Genomic DNA, 20000 nt, shown 5'->3' with positions numbered 1-20000 from the left:
GGTTGGGTTAAATGTGAAGACACATTTCAGCTGAAAGCATTCAATGGTACAAATGACTAGGTATCCCCCTTTCCATGAGTAGGGGGAAGAGGCTGGATAGAAGGAAGTAGAGGCTGGGTAGAGAGAAGAGGAGGCTGAGTAGAGAGAAGAGAGAAAAGGAGGCTGAGAAGAGAGAAGAGGAGGCTGAGAAGAGGAGGCTGAGAAGAGCAGGCTGAGTAGAGCAGGCTGAGTAGAGCAGGCTGAGTAGAGCAGGCTGAGTAGAGCAGGCTGAGTAGAGAGAAGAGGAGGCTGGGTAGAGAGTGCTGCAACACTAGGTAGTTTAGACAGATTGATAGGGCAGCTGAACTATCACAGAGACAGTTGTTGTGTACATTACATTGTACTGCAGCAGGTCTTCCTCCAACAGGTTGTGTGTGTGTGTGTGTGTGTGTGTGTGTGTGTGTGTGTGTGTGTTAGTTAGACGTTCCACACACCTGTAGGTGGTGTTGTCAGAGCAGGGTTGATGTGCTCTCACCACTACGAACACGTGTTGGAAGTGAGAGCGTATGTTCTTGGGGGTGAAGGGTTGAGCCCCAGGCTCCTGGAATACGATGGTCACTATGTCATTTCCTATGTGACGCTTCCTCAGGAGCTGTGAGGAGACAGACACAACGGGGGGAAACAGAAAAAAGATAAAAACTCTCACGGTCAACACATGCCTTTACAATCTATCAATGACTGTAGAATGTGACATTTTTTTTTTAATCATTCATTGCGTTGGAACGACAGAGAAAGCAGGTCAGTAAACACATCCATGTTACTAGTCGTACACTGAAATGAAGGGCCATCTTGGCTTCACAGCGAGTTACTAGAACAGGTCACCGTTCTACTACCACCCTAATATTTACTTATTCCCTGGATTCATTAGAAAGTGTTACAAATTCAACCATACCAACACAGACCTGTTGTTTGTTGTTGGGTGTGTAGGGCAGCATGGTGGACACATGGAACATCACCTCATAGTCCTTATAGGTGGTGTACAGGGAGTGGGTCCCTGTGGAGTCAGCTAGAGGAGAGACAGACCGACAGACAGTAACTAGAGTTAAACAGACAGGTTCATAGTCCTTATAGGTGGTGTAGAGGGAGTGGGTCCCTGTGGAGTCAGCTAGAGGAGAGACAGACCGACAGAAACTAGAGTTAGACAAACAGGTTCCTACAGTCGTGCCCAAAAGTTTTGAGAATGACACAAATATAAATGTTCATAAAGTCTGCTGCCTCAGTTTGTATGATGGCAATTTGAATATACTCCAGAATGTTATGAAGAGCGATCAGATGAATTGCAATTAATTGCAAAGTCCCTTTTTGCCATGCAAATGAACTGAATCCCCCAAAAACATTTCCACTGCATTTCAGCCGTGCCACAAAAGGACCAGCTGACATTATGTCAGTGATTCTCTCGTTAACACAGGTGTGAGTGTTGGCGAGTACAAGGCTGGAGACCACTCTGTCATGCTGATTAAGTTTGAATAACAGACTGGAAGCTTCAAAAAGAGGGTGGTGCTTGGAATCATTACTCTTCCCCTGTCAACCATGGTTACCTGCAAGGAAACACGTGCAGTCATAATTGCTTTGCACAAAAAGGGCTTCAACCATTTATCGGATCATCAAGAACATCAAGGAGAGCGGTTCAATTGTTGTGAAGAAAGTTCAGCAAGCGCCAGGACGTCTCCTAAAGTTGATTCAGCTGCAGGATCGGGGCACCACCAGTACAGAGCTTGCTCAGGAATGGCAGCAGGCAGGTGTGAGTGCATCTGCAAGCACAGTGAGGCGAAGACTTTTGGAGGATGGCCTGGTGTCAAGAAGGGCAGCAAAGAAGCCACTTCTCTCCAAGAAAAACATCATAGACAGACTGATATTCTGCAAAAGGTACGGGATTGGACTGCTGAGGACTGGGGTAAAGTCATTTTCTCTGATGAATCCCCTTTCCGATTGTTTGGGGCATCCGGAAAAAATCTTGTCCGGAGAAGACAAGGTGAGCGCTACCATCAGTCCTGTGTCATGCCAACAGTAAAGCATCCTGAGACCATTCATGTGTGGGGTTGCTTCTCAGCTAAGGGAGTGGGCTCACTCACAACTTTGCTTGAGAACACAGACATGAATAAAGAATGGTATCAACACATCCTCCGAGAGCAACTTCTCCCAACCATCCAGGAACAGTTTGGTGACGAACAATACCTTTTCCAGCATGATGGAGCACCTTGCCATAAGACAAAAGTGATAACTAAGTTGCTCGGGGAACAAAACGTCAATATTTGGGTCCATGGCCAGGAAACTCCCCAGACCTTAATCCCATTGAGAACTTGTGGTCAATCCTCAAGAGGACAAACAAAAACCCACAAATTCTGACAAACTCCAAGCATTGATTATGCAAGAATGGGCTGCCATCAGTCAGGATGTGGCCCAGAAGTTAATTGACAGCATGCCAGGGCAGATTGCAGAGGTCTTAAAAAAGAAGGGTCAACTTCATGTAATTGTCAATAAAAGCCTTTGACACTTATGAAATGCTTGTAATTATATTTCAGTATACCATAGTAACATCTGACAAAAATATCTAAAGACACTGAAGCAGCAAACTTTGTGAAAATTAATATTTGTGTCATTCTCACAACATTTGGTCACGACTGTAGTCCTTATAGTTCATGGTCCAAACATACCAAGACAGTCGTGAAGAGGGCACGACAAAACCTTTTCCCCCTCAGGAGACTGAAAAGATTTGGCATGGGTCCCCAGATCCTCAAAAGGTTCTACAGCTGCACCATCGAGAGCATACTGACCGGTTGCATCACCGCCTGGTATGGCAACTGCTCAGCATCCGACAGAGGGTAGTGCGTACGGCCCAGTACATCACTGGGCCAAGCTTCCTGCCATTCAGGACCTACAGTTGAAGTCTGAAGTTTACATACACCTTAGCCAAACACAGTTCCTGACATTTAATCAAGTAAAAATTCCCTGTCTTAGGTCAGTTAGGATCACCACTTTATTTTAAGAATGTGAAATGTCAGAATAATAGTAGAGAGAATTATTTATTTCAGCTTTCATTTCTTTCATCACAGTCCCAGTGGGTCAGAAGTATACATACACTCAATTAGTATTTGGTAGCATTGCCTTTAAATTGTTTAACTTGGGTCAAACATTTCAGGTAGCCTTCCACAAGCTTCCCACAATAAGTTGGGTGAATTTTGTCCCATTCCTCCTGACAGAGCTGGTGTAACTGAGTCAGGTTTGTAGGCCTCCTTGCTCGCACACGCTTTTTCAGTTCTGCCCACACATCTTCTATAGGATTGAGGTCAGGACTTTGTGATGGCCACTCCAATACCTAGACTTTGTTGTCCTTAAGCCATTTTGCCACAACTTTGGAAGTATGCTTGGGGTCATTGTCCATTTGGAAGACCAATTTGCGACCAAGCTTTAACTTCCTGACTGATGTCTTGAGATGTTGCTTCATTATATCCACATAATTTTCCTTCCTCATAATGCCAACTATTTTGTGAAGTGCACCAGTCCCTCCTGCAGCAAAGCACCCCCACAACATGATGCTGCCACCCCCGTGCTTCACAGTTGGGATGGTGTTCTTCGACTTGCAAGCCTCCCCTTTCTCCTTCAAACATAACGATGGTCATTATGGCCAAACAGTTACATTTTTGTTTTATCAGACCAGAGGACATTTCTCCAAAAAGTACGATCTTTGTCCCCATGTGCTGCAGCAAACCGAAGTCAGGCTTTTTTATGGCAGTTTTGGAGCTGTGGCTTCTTCCTTGCTGAGCAGCCTTTCAGGTTATGTCGATATAGGACTCGTTTTACAATGGATATAGATACTTTTGTACCCGTTTCCTCCAGCATCTTCACAAGGTCCTTTGCTGTTGTTCTGGGATTGATTTGCACTTTTCGCACCAAAGTACGTTCATCTCTAGGAGACAGAACGCGTCAACTTCCTGAGCGGTATGACGGCTGCGTGGTCCCATGGTGTTTATACTTGCCTACTATTCTTTGTACAGATGAACGTGGTACCTTCAGGTGTTTGGAAATTGCTCCCAAGGATTAACCAGACTTGTGGAGGTCTACCATTTTTCTGAGGTCTTGGCTGATTTCTTTTGATTTTCCCATGATGTCAAGCAAAGAGGCACTGCGTTTGAAGGTAGGCCTTGAAATACATCCACAGGTACACTTCCAATTGACTCAAATGATGTAAATTTGCCATGACATCATTTTCTGGAATTTTCCAAGCTGTTTAAAGACACAGTCAACTTAGTGTATGTAAACTTCTGACCCACTGGAATTGTGATACAGTGAATTATAAGTGAAATAATCTGTCTGTAAACAATTGTTGGAAAAATGAATTGTGTCATGCACAAAGTAGATGTCCTAACCGACTTGCCAAAAATCTATATTTTGTTAACAAGAAATGTGTGGAGTGGTTGAAAAACGAGTTTTAATGACTCCAACCTAAGTGTATGTAAATTTCTGATTTCAACTGTATATAATAGGCGGTGTCAGAGGAAAGCCCATAAAACTATCAGAGACTCCAGTGACCCAAGTTATAGACTGTTTTCTCTGTTACCGCATGGCAAGCGGTACCGGAGCGCCAAGTCTAGGACCAAAAGGCTCCTTATCCTCTTGACGGTCGCCTAGGATAGGGGGCGCCACAGCGCATTTTGAAAAAAATGTGTGCCCATTTTAAACGGCCTACTACTCAAACTCAGAAGCTAGGATATGCATATAATTAATACTTGTGGATAGAAAACACCCTAAAGTTTCTAAAACTGTTTGAATGGTGTCTGTGAGTATAACAGAACTCATATAGCAGTCAAAACCCCGAGACAGATCGAAACAGGAAGTGGAATTCTGAATTACGAACTCAACTTCATCACGTTGCCTATTAATCACACCGTGAGCTATGGTTCATTGAGCACTTCCTATTGCTTCCACTAGATGTCCCCAGTCTTTACAAAGTGGTTTGAGTCTCCTACTGTTAAAACTGAATGAATGAGACACTGTTGAAATTGGTCACATGAGGAGGGCCATCACCATTATGACGCCGGCGGCCCTGGCTTCCCTCCACTTTCGAAACGTTTTGAAAGACAATGCAATCATCCTCCTTGAATCTTATTGGCTCTCTTGTTGAAAAACGCCCTGAAGATTTATGTTATACAACCTTTGACATGTTTGAACGAACCTAAATGGGAAAAAAATGCATTTTCTCGAAATGGCTGTCCCGCGGCCGACGGAGCATTTGGATCAGCCTTCAGACGCGTTAACAAGAACAAGCTCTTGGAACATAAAGGAGTAATTTTTTCGAACGAAAATACATTTGTTGTGGACCTGGGATTCCTGGAAGTGCTTTCTGATGAAGACAACCAAAGGTAAGGGATTATTGACAATAGTATACAAGACTAGATGCGATATGCAATTGTTCCAAGATGGCGCTGACCTGTAACGTTAGCCTATTTTTCAGAGTATCGCATCCCCTTTCATCGCAAAGTATGATTACCCAGTAAAGTTAATTTTAAATCTGGCATTACAGGTGCTTTCAAGAGATATTCATCTATAAATCTTAGAATGACAATATTACATTTTAAAAATGTTTTCGAATAGTAATTTAGTAAATTGTAGCTCTGTTTCATCGGATGCATTTGAGGGAAAATAGTTAGTCAACGTTACGCACCGATGTAAAATGCTGTTTTTATATATAAATATGAACTTTATCGAACAAAAGAATGCATGTATTATGTAACATGATGTCCTAGGTGTGTCATCTGATGAAGATTGTCAAAGGTTAGTGCTGCATTTAGCTGTTTTTTGGTTATTTGTGATGCATGTGGTTGGTCGGAAAATGGCTATATGGCTACTTTTACGATATACTCCTCTAACATAATCTAATGTTTTGCTTTTGCTGTAAAGCCTTTTTGAAATCGGACGACGTGGTTCGATTCAGGAGAGGTGTATCTATAAAACGTATAATTTGAAAAAAAATAAAAATAATAATTAATTAAATTTTGTTATGCTAATGGCGATATGATTTTTCGCTGGATGTCCGTCCCGTAGGCCGCACAGGGGTTAACAGCTTCTACCCCCAAGCCATTAGACTGCTGAACAATTAATAAAATGGCCACCTGGACTATTTACATTGACCCCCCCCCCCCTCCCTTTTTGTACACTGCTGCTACTCGCTGTTTATTATCTATGCATAGTCACATCACCCCTAAATACATGAACAAATGACCTCAACTAACCTGAACGCCCGCACTGACTGTACCGATACCCCCTGTATATAGCCTCGTTATTGTTATTATTATTGTGATACTTGTTATTATTACTTTTAATTTTAGTCTGCCTGGTAAATATTTTCTTAACTCTTCTTGAACTGCACTGTTGGTTAAGGGCTTGTAAGTAAGCATTTCACGGTAAGGTCTACACTTGTTGTATTCGGCGCATGTGACAAATAAAGTTTGATTTGATTTACAGGTGGTGTATAGGAAGTGAGTCCCTGTGGAGTCAGCTAGAGGACAGACAGGAAGGCTCATTGTGTACAGGAAGTGAGTCCCTGTGTAGTCAGCTAGAGGACAGACAGGAAGGCTCTTAGGCTCAGTGTACAGGAAGTGAGTCCCAGTTGTGTCAGCTAGAGGGAGAGAATACAACAGCAGAATGTGGTCAGAAACCCTTTCGATGAAAGTCTTCCCATCTATGTATGGGTCCTATTCCCTCGGCTCTGGGTCTATGAATGGGTCCTATTCCCTCTGTTCTGGGTCTATGGCTATGTATGGGTCCTATTCCCTCTGTTCTGGGTCCTATTCCCTCTGCTCTGGGTCTATGAATGGGTCCTATTCCCTCTGTTCTGGGTCTATGAATGGGTCCTATTCCCTCTGCTCTGGGTCTACGGCTATGTATGGGTCCTATTCCCTCTGTTCTGGGTCTATGAATGGGTCCTATTCCCTCTGCTCTGGGTCTATGAATGGGTCCTATTCCCTCTGCTCTGGGTCTATGAATGGGTCCTATTCCCTCTGCTCTGGGTCAATGAATGGGTCCTATTCCCTCTGCTCTGGGTCAATGAATGGGTCCTATTCCCTCTGCTCTGGGACTATGGCTATGCATGGGTCCTATTCCCTCTGCTCTGGATCTATGAATGGGTCCTATTCCCTCTGCTCTGGGTCAATGAATGGGTCCTATTCCCTCTGCTCTGGGTCTATGAATGGGTCCTATTCCCTCTGCTCTGGGTCTATGGTTTTGAATGGGTCTTATTCCCTCTGCTCTGGGTCTATGGCTATGAATGGGTCCTATTCCCTCTGTTCTGGGTCTATGAATGGGTCCTATTCCCTCTGCTCTGGATCTATGAATGGGTCCTATTCCCTCTGCTCTGGGTCAATGAATGGGTCCTATTCCCTCTGCTCTGGGTCTATGAATGGGTCCTATTCCCTCTGCTCTGGGTCTATGGTTTTGAATGGGTCTTATTCCCTCTGCTCTGGGTCTATGGCTATGAATGGGTCCTATTCCCTCTGTTCTGGGTCTATGAATGGGTCCTATTCCCTCTGTTCTGGGTCTATGAATGAGTCCTATCTCCCTCTGCTCTGGGTCTATGAATGGGTCCTATTCCCTCTGCTCTGGGTCTATGAATGGGTCCTATTCCCTCTGTTCTGGGTCTATGAATGGGTCCTTTTCCCTCTGTTCTGGGTCTATGAATGGGTCCTATTCCCTCTGCTCTGGGTCTATGAATGGGTCCTTTTCCCTCTGTTCTGGGTCTATGAATGGGTCCTATTCCCTCTGCTCTGGGTCTATGAATGGGTCCTTTTCCCTCTGTTCTGGGTCTATAAATGGGTCCTATTCCCTCTGCTCTGGGTCTATGAATGGGTCCTATTCCCTCTGTTCTGGGTCTATGAATGGGTCCTTTTCCCTCTGTTCTGGGTCTATGAATGGGTCCTTTTCCCTCTGTTCTGGGTCTATGAATGGGTCATATTCCCTCTGCTCTGGGTCTATGAATGGGTCCTTTTCCCTCTGTTCTGGGTCTATGAATTGGTCCTATTCCCTCTGCTCTGGGTCTATAAATGGGTCCTTTTCCCTCTGTTCTGGGTCTATAAATGGGTCCTATTCCCTCTGCTCTGGGTCTATAAATGGGTCCTATTCCCTCTGTTCTGGGTCTATAAATGGGTCCTATTCCCTCTGTTCTGGGTCTATAAATGGGTCCTATTCCCTCTGTTCTGGGTCTATAAATGGGTCCTATTCCCTCTGTTCTGGGTCTATAAATGGGTCCTATTCCCTCTGCTCTGGGTCTATGAATGGGTCCTATTCCCTCTGCTCTGGGTAGAAAGTGTTCTTCTTGACAGTCCTCTATACTGTCCCCTTCATTCAGTGTCCTGTTCTCTCAGCATCTCCGTCAGCCAGTTGATCACGTCCTATTGTTCCAGGATCTCTACAGGCCCATACCGCTACTACATGGGGAACTGAAACTTGGAAACATTAGGGGGGGGGACATATTTACTGTCTGGGGACAGTTACATCATCGTTTTAATTCACTTAAAATAGCTAACAGAGTTCAATATGAATGTCGTCTTTTTGAAGGCACTAACAGAGGCTAACTTGACCAAAGCCTACGGGGAAATGAATGGGTTTTAGGATAAACGCTGAAAGTAAGGTCTGTGTTAAACACAGGTTTAGGAGATCTTATACGTTTTGTTCTATGAGAATCTTCAGCTAACGTTAATGTCATCAAAATAAACGTATAAAGGTCATGTTAAATGACCTTATTTTCATATTTTCAGCGTTTATTCCAAAACCTCATTCCTACCCCCCAATGACTGAACGAGACAGAGGTTTCATTTCTTTTCCTCTTTACGACTACAAACTGGTGAGCTCTATAGCTTGGTTACCCTGTTACTCTAGGAAACTCCTCTTTAGAGTTCACTGAACGTCACGGTGATTAAAAGAACCAACCGCCAACAAGGCATTCTCAGGGGAGTCGTCGACAAGGCATTCTCAGGGGAGTCGTCGACAAGGCATTCTCAGGGGAGTCGTCGACAAGGCATTCTCAGGGGAGTCGTCGACAAGGCATTCTCAGGGGAGTCGTCGACAAGGCATTCTCAGGGGAGTCGTCGACAAGGCATTCTCAGGGGAGTCTGACAAAGTAATGTAGTAATACTCTTGGTGTTAAGCTGGGCATGAGAGAGAGATAGAGGGAGATAACACTGTGTGTGTGTGTGTGTGTGTGTGTGTGTGTGTGTGTGTGTGTGTGTGTGTGTGTGTGTGTGTGTGTGTGTGTGTAGTAACATACTCTTAGTGTCCAGCTGGGCTCGGTACTTGGAGAATCCCTTCAGTCGGACCCTCTCCCCCAGCAGCTGTAGGAACTCCTCCAGAGCAGGACCTGCTGAATCATTATTATACATATCCTCTTCACTGCTCTGTCCCGACGCACAGTACATCACCCCCACCTTCAACTGGAAACTCAACTACAGAGACAGAGGCAGAGAGAGGAGAGGAGAGAAGAGAGGAGAGAGAGACAGAGAGAGACAGAGCGAGACAGAGAGCGAGACAGAGAGCGAGACAGAGAGCGAGACAGAGAGCGAGACAGAGAGCGAGACAGAGAGCGAGACAGAGAGCGAGACAGAGAGCGAGACAGAGAGCGAGACAGAGAGCGAGACAGAGAGAGAGACAGAGAGAGGAGAGAGGAGGGAGAGGAGGGAGAGGAGAGAGAGAGAGGAGAGAGAGAGCGAGAGAGAGAGCGAGAGAGAGAGCGAGACGAGAGAGAGACAGAGAGCGAGACAGAGAGAGGAGAGAGAGAGACAGACAGAGAGAGAGAGAGGAGAGAGAGACAGAGACAGAGAGAGAGAGAGAGAGGAGAGAGAGATAGAGAAGGAAAGAGAGAGAGACAGAGAGGGATAGAGAGAGGAGAGAGAGAGAGAGAGAGAGAGAGAGAAGGAAGGAGAGAGAGAGAGAGAGAGAGAGAGAGAGAGAGAGAAGGAAAGAGAGAGAGACAGAGAGGGATAGAGAAGGAAAGAGAGAGAGAGAGAGAGAGAGAGGAGAGAGAGAGAGAGAGAGAGAGAGAAGGAAGGAGAGAGAGAGAGAGAGAGAGAGAGAGAGAGAGAGAGAGAGAGAGAAGGAGAGAGAGATAGAGAAGGAAAGAGAGAGAGACAGAGAGGGATAGAGAAGGAAAGAGAGAGAGAGAGAGAGAGAGAGAGGAAGGAGAGAGAGAGAGAGAGAGAGAGAGAGAGAGAGGAAGGAAAGAGAGAGAGAGAGAGAGAGAGAGAGAAGGAAGGAGAGAGAGAGAGAGAGAGAGAGAGAGAGAGAGAGAGAGAGAGAGAGAAGGAGAGATTACATTAGTGCTATTTAAAGTTCTCTGCAAGTAATAAATTGTGAGACTTTCATGTTATTTTTCTGTGTTGTCTTATTGGTAACTTTCTCTAAATCCCCAGGTTCTCTCAGAGATCACGGTTTGAAGACTTCCGGAATCAGGAGGGAATAAGCAGGAAATCCAGAATCCCTGGAGGAAAGTTAGTATCATTTTACAACCCTACTTGTGTCCTTACCCCCTGTTCGTCCAGCTTCATCAGCTGCTCTGTGACTTTAGGTGTGTTAAGTGCCAGTCTGAGACAGTGGGCGGTCAGCTCTGGTACCAGGTAATCTAGCACCTCTTTGAGGGGTAGACCCCGAGCCAGGCCATGCTTAGAGGTGGAGGGCACCGCATCTTCCAGAATGGACCCACGCAGGGTGGTGAGCTAGAGGGGAGAGGTGATAGGAAGTGGGGTGAGGAGAGGAGGCAGGGAAGGAAGAGAGGGATAAAGAGACATCCATTATTACACCAGACCGGGCTGTCTAATCTGGCTCCCTATTCCCTTTAAAGTAGTGCACTACTTATGGAAAAGGGTACCACAGTGACAGAAAAGTGTTCTTCCAACTTCTTCTTCTATGTTGTTAGTACTTCATGGCCAACGGAGAGAGGGACAAACAGAGAGAGCGAGGGACAAACAGAGAGAGCGAGGGACAAACAGAGAGAGCGAGGGACAAACAGAGAGAGCGAGGGACAAACAGAGAGAGCGACGGAGAAACAGAGAGAGCGAGGGAGAAACAGAGAGAGCGAGGGAGAAACAGAGAGAGCGAGGGAGAAACAGAGAGAGCGAGGGACAAACAGAGACAGCGAGGGACAAACAGAGAGAGCGAGGGACAAACAGAGAGAGCGAGGGACAAACAGAGAGAGCGAGGGAGAAACAGAGAGAGAGGGAGAAACAGAGAGAGCGAGGGACAAACAGAGAGAGAGAGGGACAAACAGAGAGAGCGAGGGACAAACAGAGAGAGCGAGGGACAAACAGAGAGAGCGAGGGAGAAACAGAGAGAGCGAGGGAGAAACAGAGAGAGCGAGGGAGAAACAGAGAGAGCGAGGGAGAAACAGAGAGAGCGAGGGACAAACAGAGAGAGCGAGGGACAAACAGAGAGAGCGAGGGACAAACAGAGAGAGCGAGGGAGAAACAGAGAGAGCGAGGGAGAAACAGAGAGAGAGGGAGAAACAGAGAGAGCGAGGGACAAACAGAGAGAGAGAGGGACAAACAGAGAGAGCGAGGGACAAACAGAGAGAGAGAGGGACAAACAGAGAGAGCGAGGGACAGAGAGAGCGAGGGACAAACAGAGAGAGCGAGGGACAAACAGAGAGAGCGAGGGACAAACAGAGAGAGCGAGGGACAAACAGAGAGAGCGAGGGACAAACAGAGAGAGCGAGGGACAAACAGAGAGAGCGAGGGACAAACAGAGAGAGCGACGGAGAAACAGAGAGAGCGAGGGACAAACAGAGAGAGCGAGGGAGAAACAGAGAGAGAGAGGGAGAAACAGAGAGAGCGAGGGACAAACAGAGAGAGCGAGGGACAAACAGAGAGAGCGAGGGACAAACAGAGAGAGCGAGGGACAAACAGAGAGAGCGAGGGACAAACAGAGAGAGCGAGGGACAAACAGAGAGAGCGAGGGAGAAACAGAGAGAGCGAGGGAGAAACAGAGAGAGCGAGGGAGAAACAGAGAGAGCGAGGGAGAAACAGAGAGAGCGAGGGAGAAACAGAGAGAGCGAGGGAGAAACAGAGAGAGCGAGGGAGAAACAGAGAGAGCGACGGAGAAACAGAGAGGGCAAGGGAGAAAGAAAGAGAATAAATAAAAACAACCCATATTTATGTTTATTTATTTTCCTTTTGCATATCGTTAAAACACTGTATATAGACATATGACATTTGGAATGTCTCTATTCCTTTGGAATTTAAGGCTAAAACTAAATTCCTGAGGGGAGAGCACACACACACACACACACACCGGTTAAAACAACCTTCAGTGGGAGGACAGCATTAATAATAGAAAGGTGTAGAAGGACCTGCCTTTATATCTAACTAACAGTAAACACACAGAGTCAAGTCCAGTGTGTGTGTGTGTGTGTGTGTATGTCCCTGTGCTCTCACTGAGAAGTGACTCACAGTACAGTACTGTGTCCTTGGGTTTTTAAATGCGGTTAAATATGCTGGATATTATTACATGTGATCAAGTGTATTATTGTAGTGTTCTGACGGAGACCCTGTGGAGGTAAATGTGTTGATGGTGGAGAGGACCCAGAACACTGGACTAAACTAGTCTTCCTCTGACGTGGTCTCAACCTACACACACTCACACACCTGCCCACCTTCCAGGCTGGAAATAGCAGCAAGTGCAGAAGAGAAGAGAGAAGTGCAGAGGAGTAGAGAGGACAGGTGGAGAGAGGAGAGGTGGAATGGAGGAGAGAGAAGTGCAGAGGAGGAGAGAGGAGAGGTAGAATGGAGGAGAGGACGGAGGGGGGGGGGGGGGGGGCAGGAGGAGAGAGGAGAGGTAGAATGGAGTAGAGAGGACAGGAGGAGAGAGGAGAGGTGGAATGGAGGAGAGAGAAGTGCAGAGGAGGAGAGAGGAGAGGTGGAATGGAGGAGAGAGAAGTGCAGAGGAGGAGAGGTAGAATGGAGGAGAGAGGACAGGTGGAGAGAGGAGAGGTGGACTGGAGGAGAGAGGACAGGTGGAGAGAGAACAGGTAGAGAGAGGACAGGTAGAGAGAGGACAGCAGGAGAGAGGACAGCAGGAGAGAGGACAGCAGGAGAGAGGACAGCAGGAGAGAGGACAGGTGGAGAGAGGACAGGTGAGGGGGGACAGGTGGAGAGAGGACAGGTGAGGGAGAGGACAGGTGGAGAGAGGACAGGTGGAGAGAGGACAGGTGGAGAGAGGACAGCAGGAGAGAGGACAGGTGGAGAGAGGACAGGTGGAGAGAGGACAGGTGGAGAGAGGACAGGTGGAGAGAGGACAGGTGGAGAGAGGACAGGTGGAGAGAGGACAGGTAGAGAGAGGACAGGTAGAGAGAGGACAGGTGAGAGAGGACAGGTGGAGAGAGGACAGGTGGGGAGAGGACAGGTAGAGAGAGGAGAGAGACAGGTGGAGAGGAGAAGAGAGGAGAGAAGAGAAGGGAGGGATGATAACATTACTGGTTACAATACTGCAGGCTCTCAGGAAAAGGAGTGAGTGAGTGAGTGAGTGAGTGAGTGAGTGAGTGAGTGAGTGAGTGAGTGAGTGAGTGAGTGAGTGAGTGAGTGAGTGAGTGAGTGAGTGAGTGAGTGAGTGAGTGAGTGAGTGAGTGAGTGAGTGAGTGAGATGACTGACATTATTGCCTATAGTATAGTATACCAGGGTCTAAGGAATTGAAGAGGTAGTTGAAGCTGATTGACTTGAGAAGTTGAGATCAATGAGTAGTGGGAAATGAAGAGGAGAGAATACACTATGAACAAGCCTGGTTATTCACTAGCAAAAAGAATATAAACAAGAGCAGGGAGAAAGGACAGACGGGAGGGGCTTTAGTTAGTGTACTGTCTTGTTACCTCGCTGGTCCTGAAGATGACTCTGTAATTGTACTGTTGTCCATGCTCCTTGTGTTCCTCTAGTTTCTCTCTCCTCAGACTCACTGCTACTGGACCCAGAGTCTCATCTACGCCCAGGTAGTTCCAATGCTCTGGACCAAACAGAGGGAGGGAGGAGAGAGAAGGAAAGAGAGAGCGTGGGAACGAGACAGGAAGAGAGAGGGGGATTTTAGAGGGGGAGAAGTAGCACACACAACCTGATCTAAATCTACAGCCTGATGTAAACCTACAGCCTGCTGATGTAAACCTACAACCTGTCTACAACCTGATGTAAACCTACAGCCTGATGTAAACCTACAGCCTGCTGATGTAAACCTACAACCTGTCTACAACCTGATGTAAACCTACAGCCTGATGTAAACCTACAGCCTGATGTAAACCTACAGCCTGATGTAAACCTACAGCCTGATGTAAACCTACAGCCTGATGTAAACCTACAACCTGATGTAAACCTACAACCTGATGTAAACCTACAGCCTGATGTAAACCTACAGCCTGATGTAAACCTACAACCTGATGTAAACCTACAACCTGATGTAAACCTACAGCCTGATCTAAACCTACAGCCTGATGTAAACCTACAACCTGATGTAAATCTACAGCCTGATGTAAACCTACAACCTGATGTAAACCTACAGCCTGATCTAAACCTACAGCCTGATGTAAACCTACAGCCTGATGTAAACCAACAGCCTGATGTAAACCTACAGCCTGCTGATGTAAACCTACAGCCTGCTGATGTAAACCTACAGCCTGCTGATGTAAACCTACAGCCTGATGTAAACCTACAACCTGATGTAAACCTACAACCTGATGTAAACCTACAACCTGATGTAAACCTACAACCTGATGTAAACCTACAGCCTGATGTAATCCTACAACCTGATGTAAACCTACAGCCTGATGTAAACCTACAGCCTGATGTAAACCTACAGCCTGATGTAAACCTACAGCCTGATGTAAACCTACAGCCTGATGTAAACCTACAGCCTGATGTAAACCTACAACCTGATGTAAACCTACAACCTGTCTACAACCTGATGTAAACCTACAGCCTGATGTAAATCTACAGCCTGATGTAAACCTACAGCCTGATGTAAACCTACAGCCTGATGTAAACCTACAGCCTGATGTAAACCTACAGCCTGATGTAAACCTACCTGCTTTCAGATTCTATTTTCAGACAATCTTATATTTCCAAAGATCAAATATCCAAACGACTTTAGAAATGAATAAATCAACATCTCTATGGTCTGTAGTAGTAGGACCCTAACTCTCCCTCTCTACCATCCATTGCTTCCTCCCTCCCTCCCTCCCTCCTTGTAGGTAGAATCACTTCCTGTCATAGTACCCTAACTCTCCCTCTCTACCATCCATCCTTTTCTCCCTCCCTCCTTGTAGGTAGAATCACTTCCTGTCATAGTACCCTAACTCTCCCTCTCTACCATCCATCCTTTTCTCCCTCCCTCCTTGTAGGTAGAAGCACTTCCTGTCATAGTACCCCAGGTCCCTCCCTCTCTCAATCCATCCTTCCCTCCCTCTCACCTCTCAGATAGAAGTATTTCCTGTAGTAATAAGCCCCCAGGTCACAGTGTTCTACAGATCGTTTGGCCCTGTCGGCGTGTTGTCCCTGTCCATCTTTAGGGGCCTCCAGCACGGCCACCCCGGCATTGGTGAAGTGGGGGAGAGTGGTCTCCAGGGGCCCCTCCTCTGAGCCACCTCCCCCCCCAGAGCTCCCTCCACTGCCTATACTACCCTGCTGGGAGGGGGAAAGAGGAGCAATGTTAGTATGGAGGTAAGGGTAAAGGGGTAACATTTATTTGAGTTGACATAAGCTTGCAGTACATGCTTATATACTGCTTATGAATGCATTATTTATGGGTTCTAAATAGTTAAATGATCCTTGGTATGACCATCTTAATAAAACAATTCCATATGACCATCTTAAAACAATTCCATATGACCATCTTAAAACAATTCCATGTGACCATCTTAAAACAATTCCATATGTCAGCTTAGTAGAAGCCCAGTCCCAGGTAGCCTGGAGGGTAGGAGCATTGGGCCAGTAACCATAAGGTTGCTGGATCAAATCCCCAAGCTGACAAGGTAAAAATCTGTCATTCTGGTGAAAGAGTTGAGCTAATGCAGAGATTTAAGGTCTCGTAAAGTTATGTCTTTGTCCAATATCTATGATGGTAATGGTATCAGAGTTATCCAGATAACAAATTCCATTACCTGATCTGTGAGTGAGTGTATATTGCGTGGGTGTGTGCCTGCATGCATTCGTATTGCCGGTGTGTGTGAATGTTCATGCCAGTGTATTTATCGTATCCTCGTCCTACCTGTTTAGAAGGGCTGATGTTCCTTTCTCCCTCTCCTCCCAGTTCATTCCTGAAACAGGGACAGTTCAGCACCAGTTCATTGCTCTTGTCATCCCCAGGATCCAGGGCAGGGTTAGTGCCATGTCCCCCTCCTGTACCCGGACACCCCTCCTTCCCACTTAGCTCCTCCTGCGACCCGCACGGAGACCCGCCCCCACCGTATACTCCGCTCTGATTGGACGAGAGGGAGGAAGTGGCAGAGGCCGAGGCGGCGGCGGCAGCAGAAGCTCCTGTGGTGGTGTTCTTGCGTTTCCCACCGGACTGTCGTCCCTGGATGGCCTCGTTGAGGTCAAAGAGGATACTCTGCACGTCAAAGTGGGCGAAGCCCTTCTGACAGGTCCAGGGTTTGGGGCTGTTACCGTCCTCCCGCCCCCCGTCTTCTATGTCTGATCCGGCACGGGACGAGTCGCCCTCGGCCTTGACGCTACGAAGCTTCCGGAAGATGGACTCCCCGCCCGTCTCCGACTGGAATAAGATAAAACATTGACTTCATTATCCCCATGGGAAATGTTGTTTGCTTCACTGTGCATAAACACAAACACATTAACAAATAAAGTATGGGTAAAACATTTTGATAACATTGATGAAATGTAATATTGGTGTAACGTACAGACTCATAATAACAAAGTTAAACAGAAACATATCAAGCATAGACCATTACAGACAAGATGGATACAATCAACCATCGAGGAGATAGTAAACCACGCAGTTTGTGTTCAATACCTTGGATCTCCTCTTGAGGTGTTTCTCCCTTTCCTTCAGGCGACTGGCGGGGCTACCTCTGGCAGTACCCAGGGGTCCATCAGGAAGATCTAAGGCAGCCTGTTTGTGCGGGGCGACCGTCAGCAGCTCCCCGAGTCTGTCCGGTGCTGGGCTGCGCTGGTCTGGAGCATCCTGGGATGTATAACCCTGGAATTAATGGATTTATTTGACATATTTAAAATACATATAGAGCTGCCTCAGGAATATAACAATACATACATTCAACAAGTAACAATTAGGTTTAGGAAGATTAGGTTTATTTGAACATCTTGGTACATATGCAGAACCATACATAAATTGTGATTTCATGATAAGAAATTAAAATATATATGGACAGTGCATCATAAATAACTGATATATATCAGAAAGGTATACCACTAAATCAATCAATTAAAGCACAAACCTTGAGCATATCGAAGAAGCTTTCCCCTGAGCCTGTATGTTTGTCTATGGAGGAGGTGCTTCCGTACTCTCGGTGCATGGGCGTCCAGCCAGAGAAGGACCAGCCCTCGCCCCCGTCACCCTCCAGCTCAGAGATAGTGATGTCACTGTTGGAGCGCTGGCGGATACGCCTCATGCCTTTACGTGGCGAGCCCTGGTAGCCGTCTGGCGACAGGTAGCGGTTGTCTTTGCTGTGATGTCTGCTGTGGTGCATCTTGCTCTTCAGGGTGTTGTGGATGTTCCGGAGCATCGACGAGTCCTGAGGGCTGATCAGGTGGCCCAGTTTAGCCGACAGGTTGCTATGGGCCGTGGGCGCCGAGCCTGAACCCGAGCTCCGCTCTCGTTCTCTTTCTCCTCCCGACCCACGTTCTCCTCCCAACCCGCGTTCTCCGCCCGACCCGCGTTCTCCGCCACCTGAAGATGACATGGTAGAACTTGGAGAGTCCGTATCTACGGTGATGTGCCACACTCCACCCGTTCCGTCCCTTTTGGGGGGCCAGTCTGCCACGCGGGCCCTGACCCCCATCTTGGGAACCCCCGGGGTGGAGGATGAAGAGGAGCCAGACGAGGAAGAGGAGGTGAGGTGGGCGCTCTCGGAGCGAGGTGGGGGGGCGCCACCGTTGGGGAGGCGCAGACGACGAGTGTAGAATTCATCAGAGGCAGGTACCGAGCCGCCCACCGAACGCTCCGTCTGAGACCGCTTCAGACTGGTCATGGTGGGGTAAGGTTAGGGGGTAAGGTGGGGCTCAGCAGTAGAGATGGATCATTATGCCCAGGGAGAGGAGAGGATAGAGAGCCTCACAGAGCATTGGTGGCAGGGAGGACTGGAGGAGGACGGACAGAATGTTGTAGCTAGTGCTGGTTCTCAGGTCTGCATGCTGCTTCGGTCTCTGGTGGGCAAGGTGAACTCTGCAGAGGAGAGAGGAGAGAGGAGAGAAAGAGAGAGAGAGAGAAAGAGAGAGGGAGGAAGAGGAGAGAGGAAGAGGAGAGAGAGGAAGAGGACAGAAGGGTTAGATTCTGGGTTAGGCCTCGATGTCAGAGAGGCTATAATACATCTGAAGTTGTTTTTTATCAAGCAGAATAAACAAATAGACATTACATGAGATCCAGACAGCTGTTGTTAAAGAAGCACCTGAATGTCTCTGTGACAGAAAGTAGCATCTACGTACACAAGACCTGCTAAAACTTGGATTCACAAAACCTTCATCTGTTAAGAGAATAATAATTTAAGATGGGCTACTTCAGTTAATTTCAAACCAACTGATTACCTAAGATAACGCAATACTTATCAGTTGACACACGGCTGTTCGTTATCAGATGAGAAAGCTACACTATATATACAAAAGTATGTGGACACCCCTTCAAATGAGTGGATTCAGCTATTTCAGCCACACCTGTTGATGCCAAGTGTGTAAAATTGAGCACACAGCCATTCAATCTCCAAAAACAAACATTGGCAGTAGAATGGCCTTACTGAAGAGCTCAGGGACTTTCAACGTGGCACAGTCATATGATGCCACCCTTCCAACAAGTCCATCAATGGACCCAAAGACAGTCAGACAAGTTCTGAAAAGGACCATAGATAACAGACCCAAACGGACTAGTGCAGGTTAATCAGAGAGAACCGTTCAGATCCGAGAGCAGAAAGAGAGAGGAAGAAACCAATGACCGGACGATGCCAGCGCCATCGATAAACAAGTGATATTGACCAAATGAGCCACAGTCACCTGTCCTTAAAAACAGATCACCCAAAAAGTTTTTACTTTCCTAAAGCAATAATGGTCCACCTTACGGTTCAGCTGTCAGAGATGTGTGTTAAATGCATCAGGGCGTTAGTTGTCTGTACCGGCACCAAAACTCCAGTATTTTTCCTTCATAGCATGTTCTCCATCTTCTTTTTAAATAGCGAGCCAATTTGACTGATCTAAACTAGTTTTCTCAGGGCTCTCTCTCATCCCTCTGCAGCAGACATATGGTGAGCAATATGTTTGGCACATCGAATCACAAAAAAAAAATCACAGTATCGAATTGCAATTCATATAGAATCGTGAGAATCGCAATACATATCGTATCGGCACCAAAGTATCGTTAAATGTGCTGGCAGTATTTTTCCGACATAGTAGCCTAACGTAGTAGCCTAATTCTATTATTGCAGCAAACAAAACATTACAACTTCAATTGACAAAAGAAAATGGCTCAACAGAATGAAATAAAACACTTGTTTATTTAAAGAACTGGTTTAGAACAGGCTATATTGCAACAATTACCAACAAAAGGCGAGTGCCTACCATACTCAAAAAATGACAGCAATTAGGCTAATGATATTTATTTTACAACAGGCCTACTTGTTGTAAAATAAATATTTACTACTTAAACTAAATACGGAGCACAAAATGACAGTTCGAACTTAATTTAGCCAACAAAAATGTCTCAACAGAATGAAACAAAACACTTTTTCTATATTTAAAGAACTGGTTTAAATTAATAAATAGGCCTA

At 46.4% G+C, this 20000-nt stretch overlaps 1 protein-coding gene across 1 annotated transcript in view; it reads right to left on the bottom strand.

Moving 5' to 3' along the window:
- LOC106608153 (signal-induced proliferation-associated 1-like protein 1) overlaps nt 1–20000 on the bottom strand; it is a 216148-nt gene that overhangs the window by 66185 nt on the left and 129963 nt on the right. Inside the window, 9 exon segments of the mRNA XM_082977057.1 lie at nt 474–631; nt 942–1045; nt 9299–9473; nt 10551–10739; nt 13881–14011; nt 15465–15678; nt 16262–16765; nt 17024–17209; nt 17466–18412. Coding sequence (XP_082833183.1) covers nt 474–631; nt 942–1045; nt 9299–9473; nt 10551–10739; nt 13881–14011; nt 15465–15678; nt 16262–16765; nt 17024–17209; nt 17466–18218 — 2414 coding nt within the window. The 5' untranslated portion in view covers nt 18219–18412.

Source organism: Salmo salar, chromosome 06 (genome assembly GCF_965601325.2).
Source record: "Salmo salar chromosome 06, fSalSal1, whole genome shotgun sequence".
In the NCBI taxonomy this organism is placed as follows: Eukaryota; Metazoa; Chordata; class Actinopteri; order Salmoniformes; family Salmonidae; genus Salmo; species Salmo salar.
The sequence above is the reverse complement of the archived record's forward strand: the minus strand, read 5'-3'. Positions and strand labels throughout refer to the sequence as shown.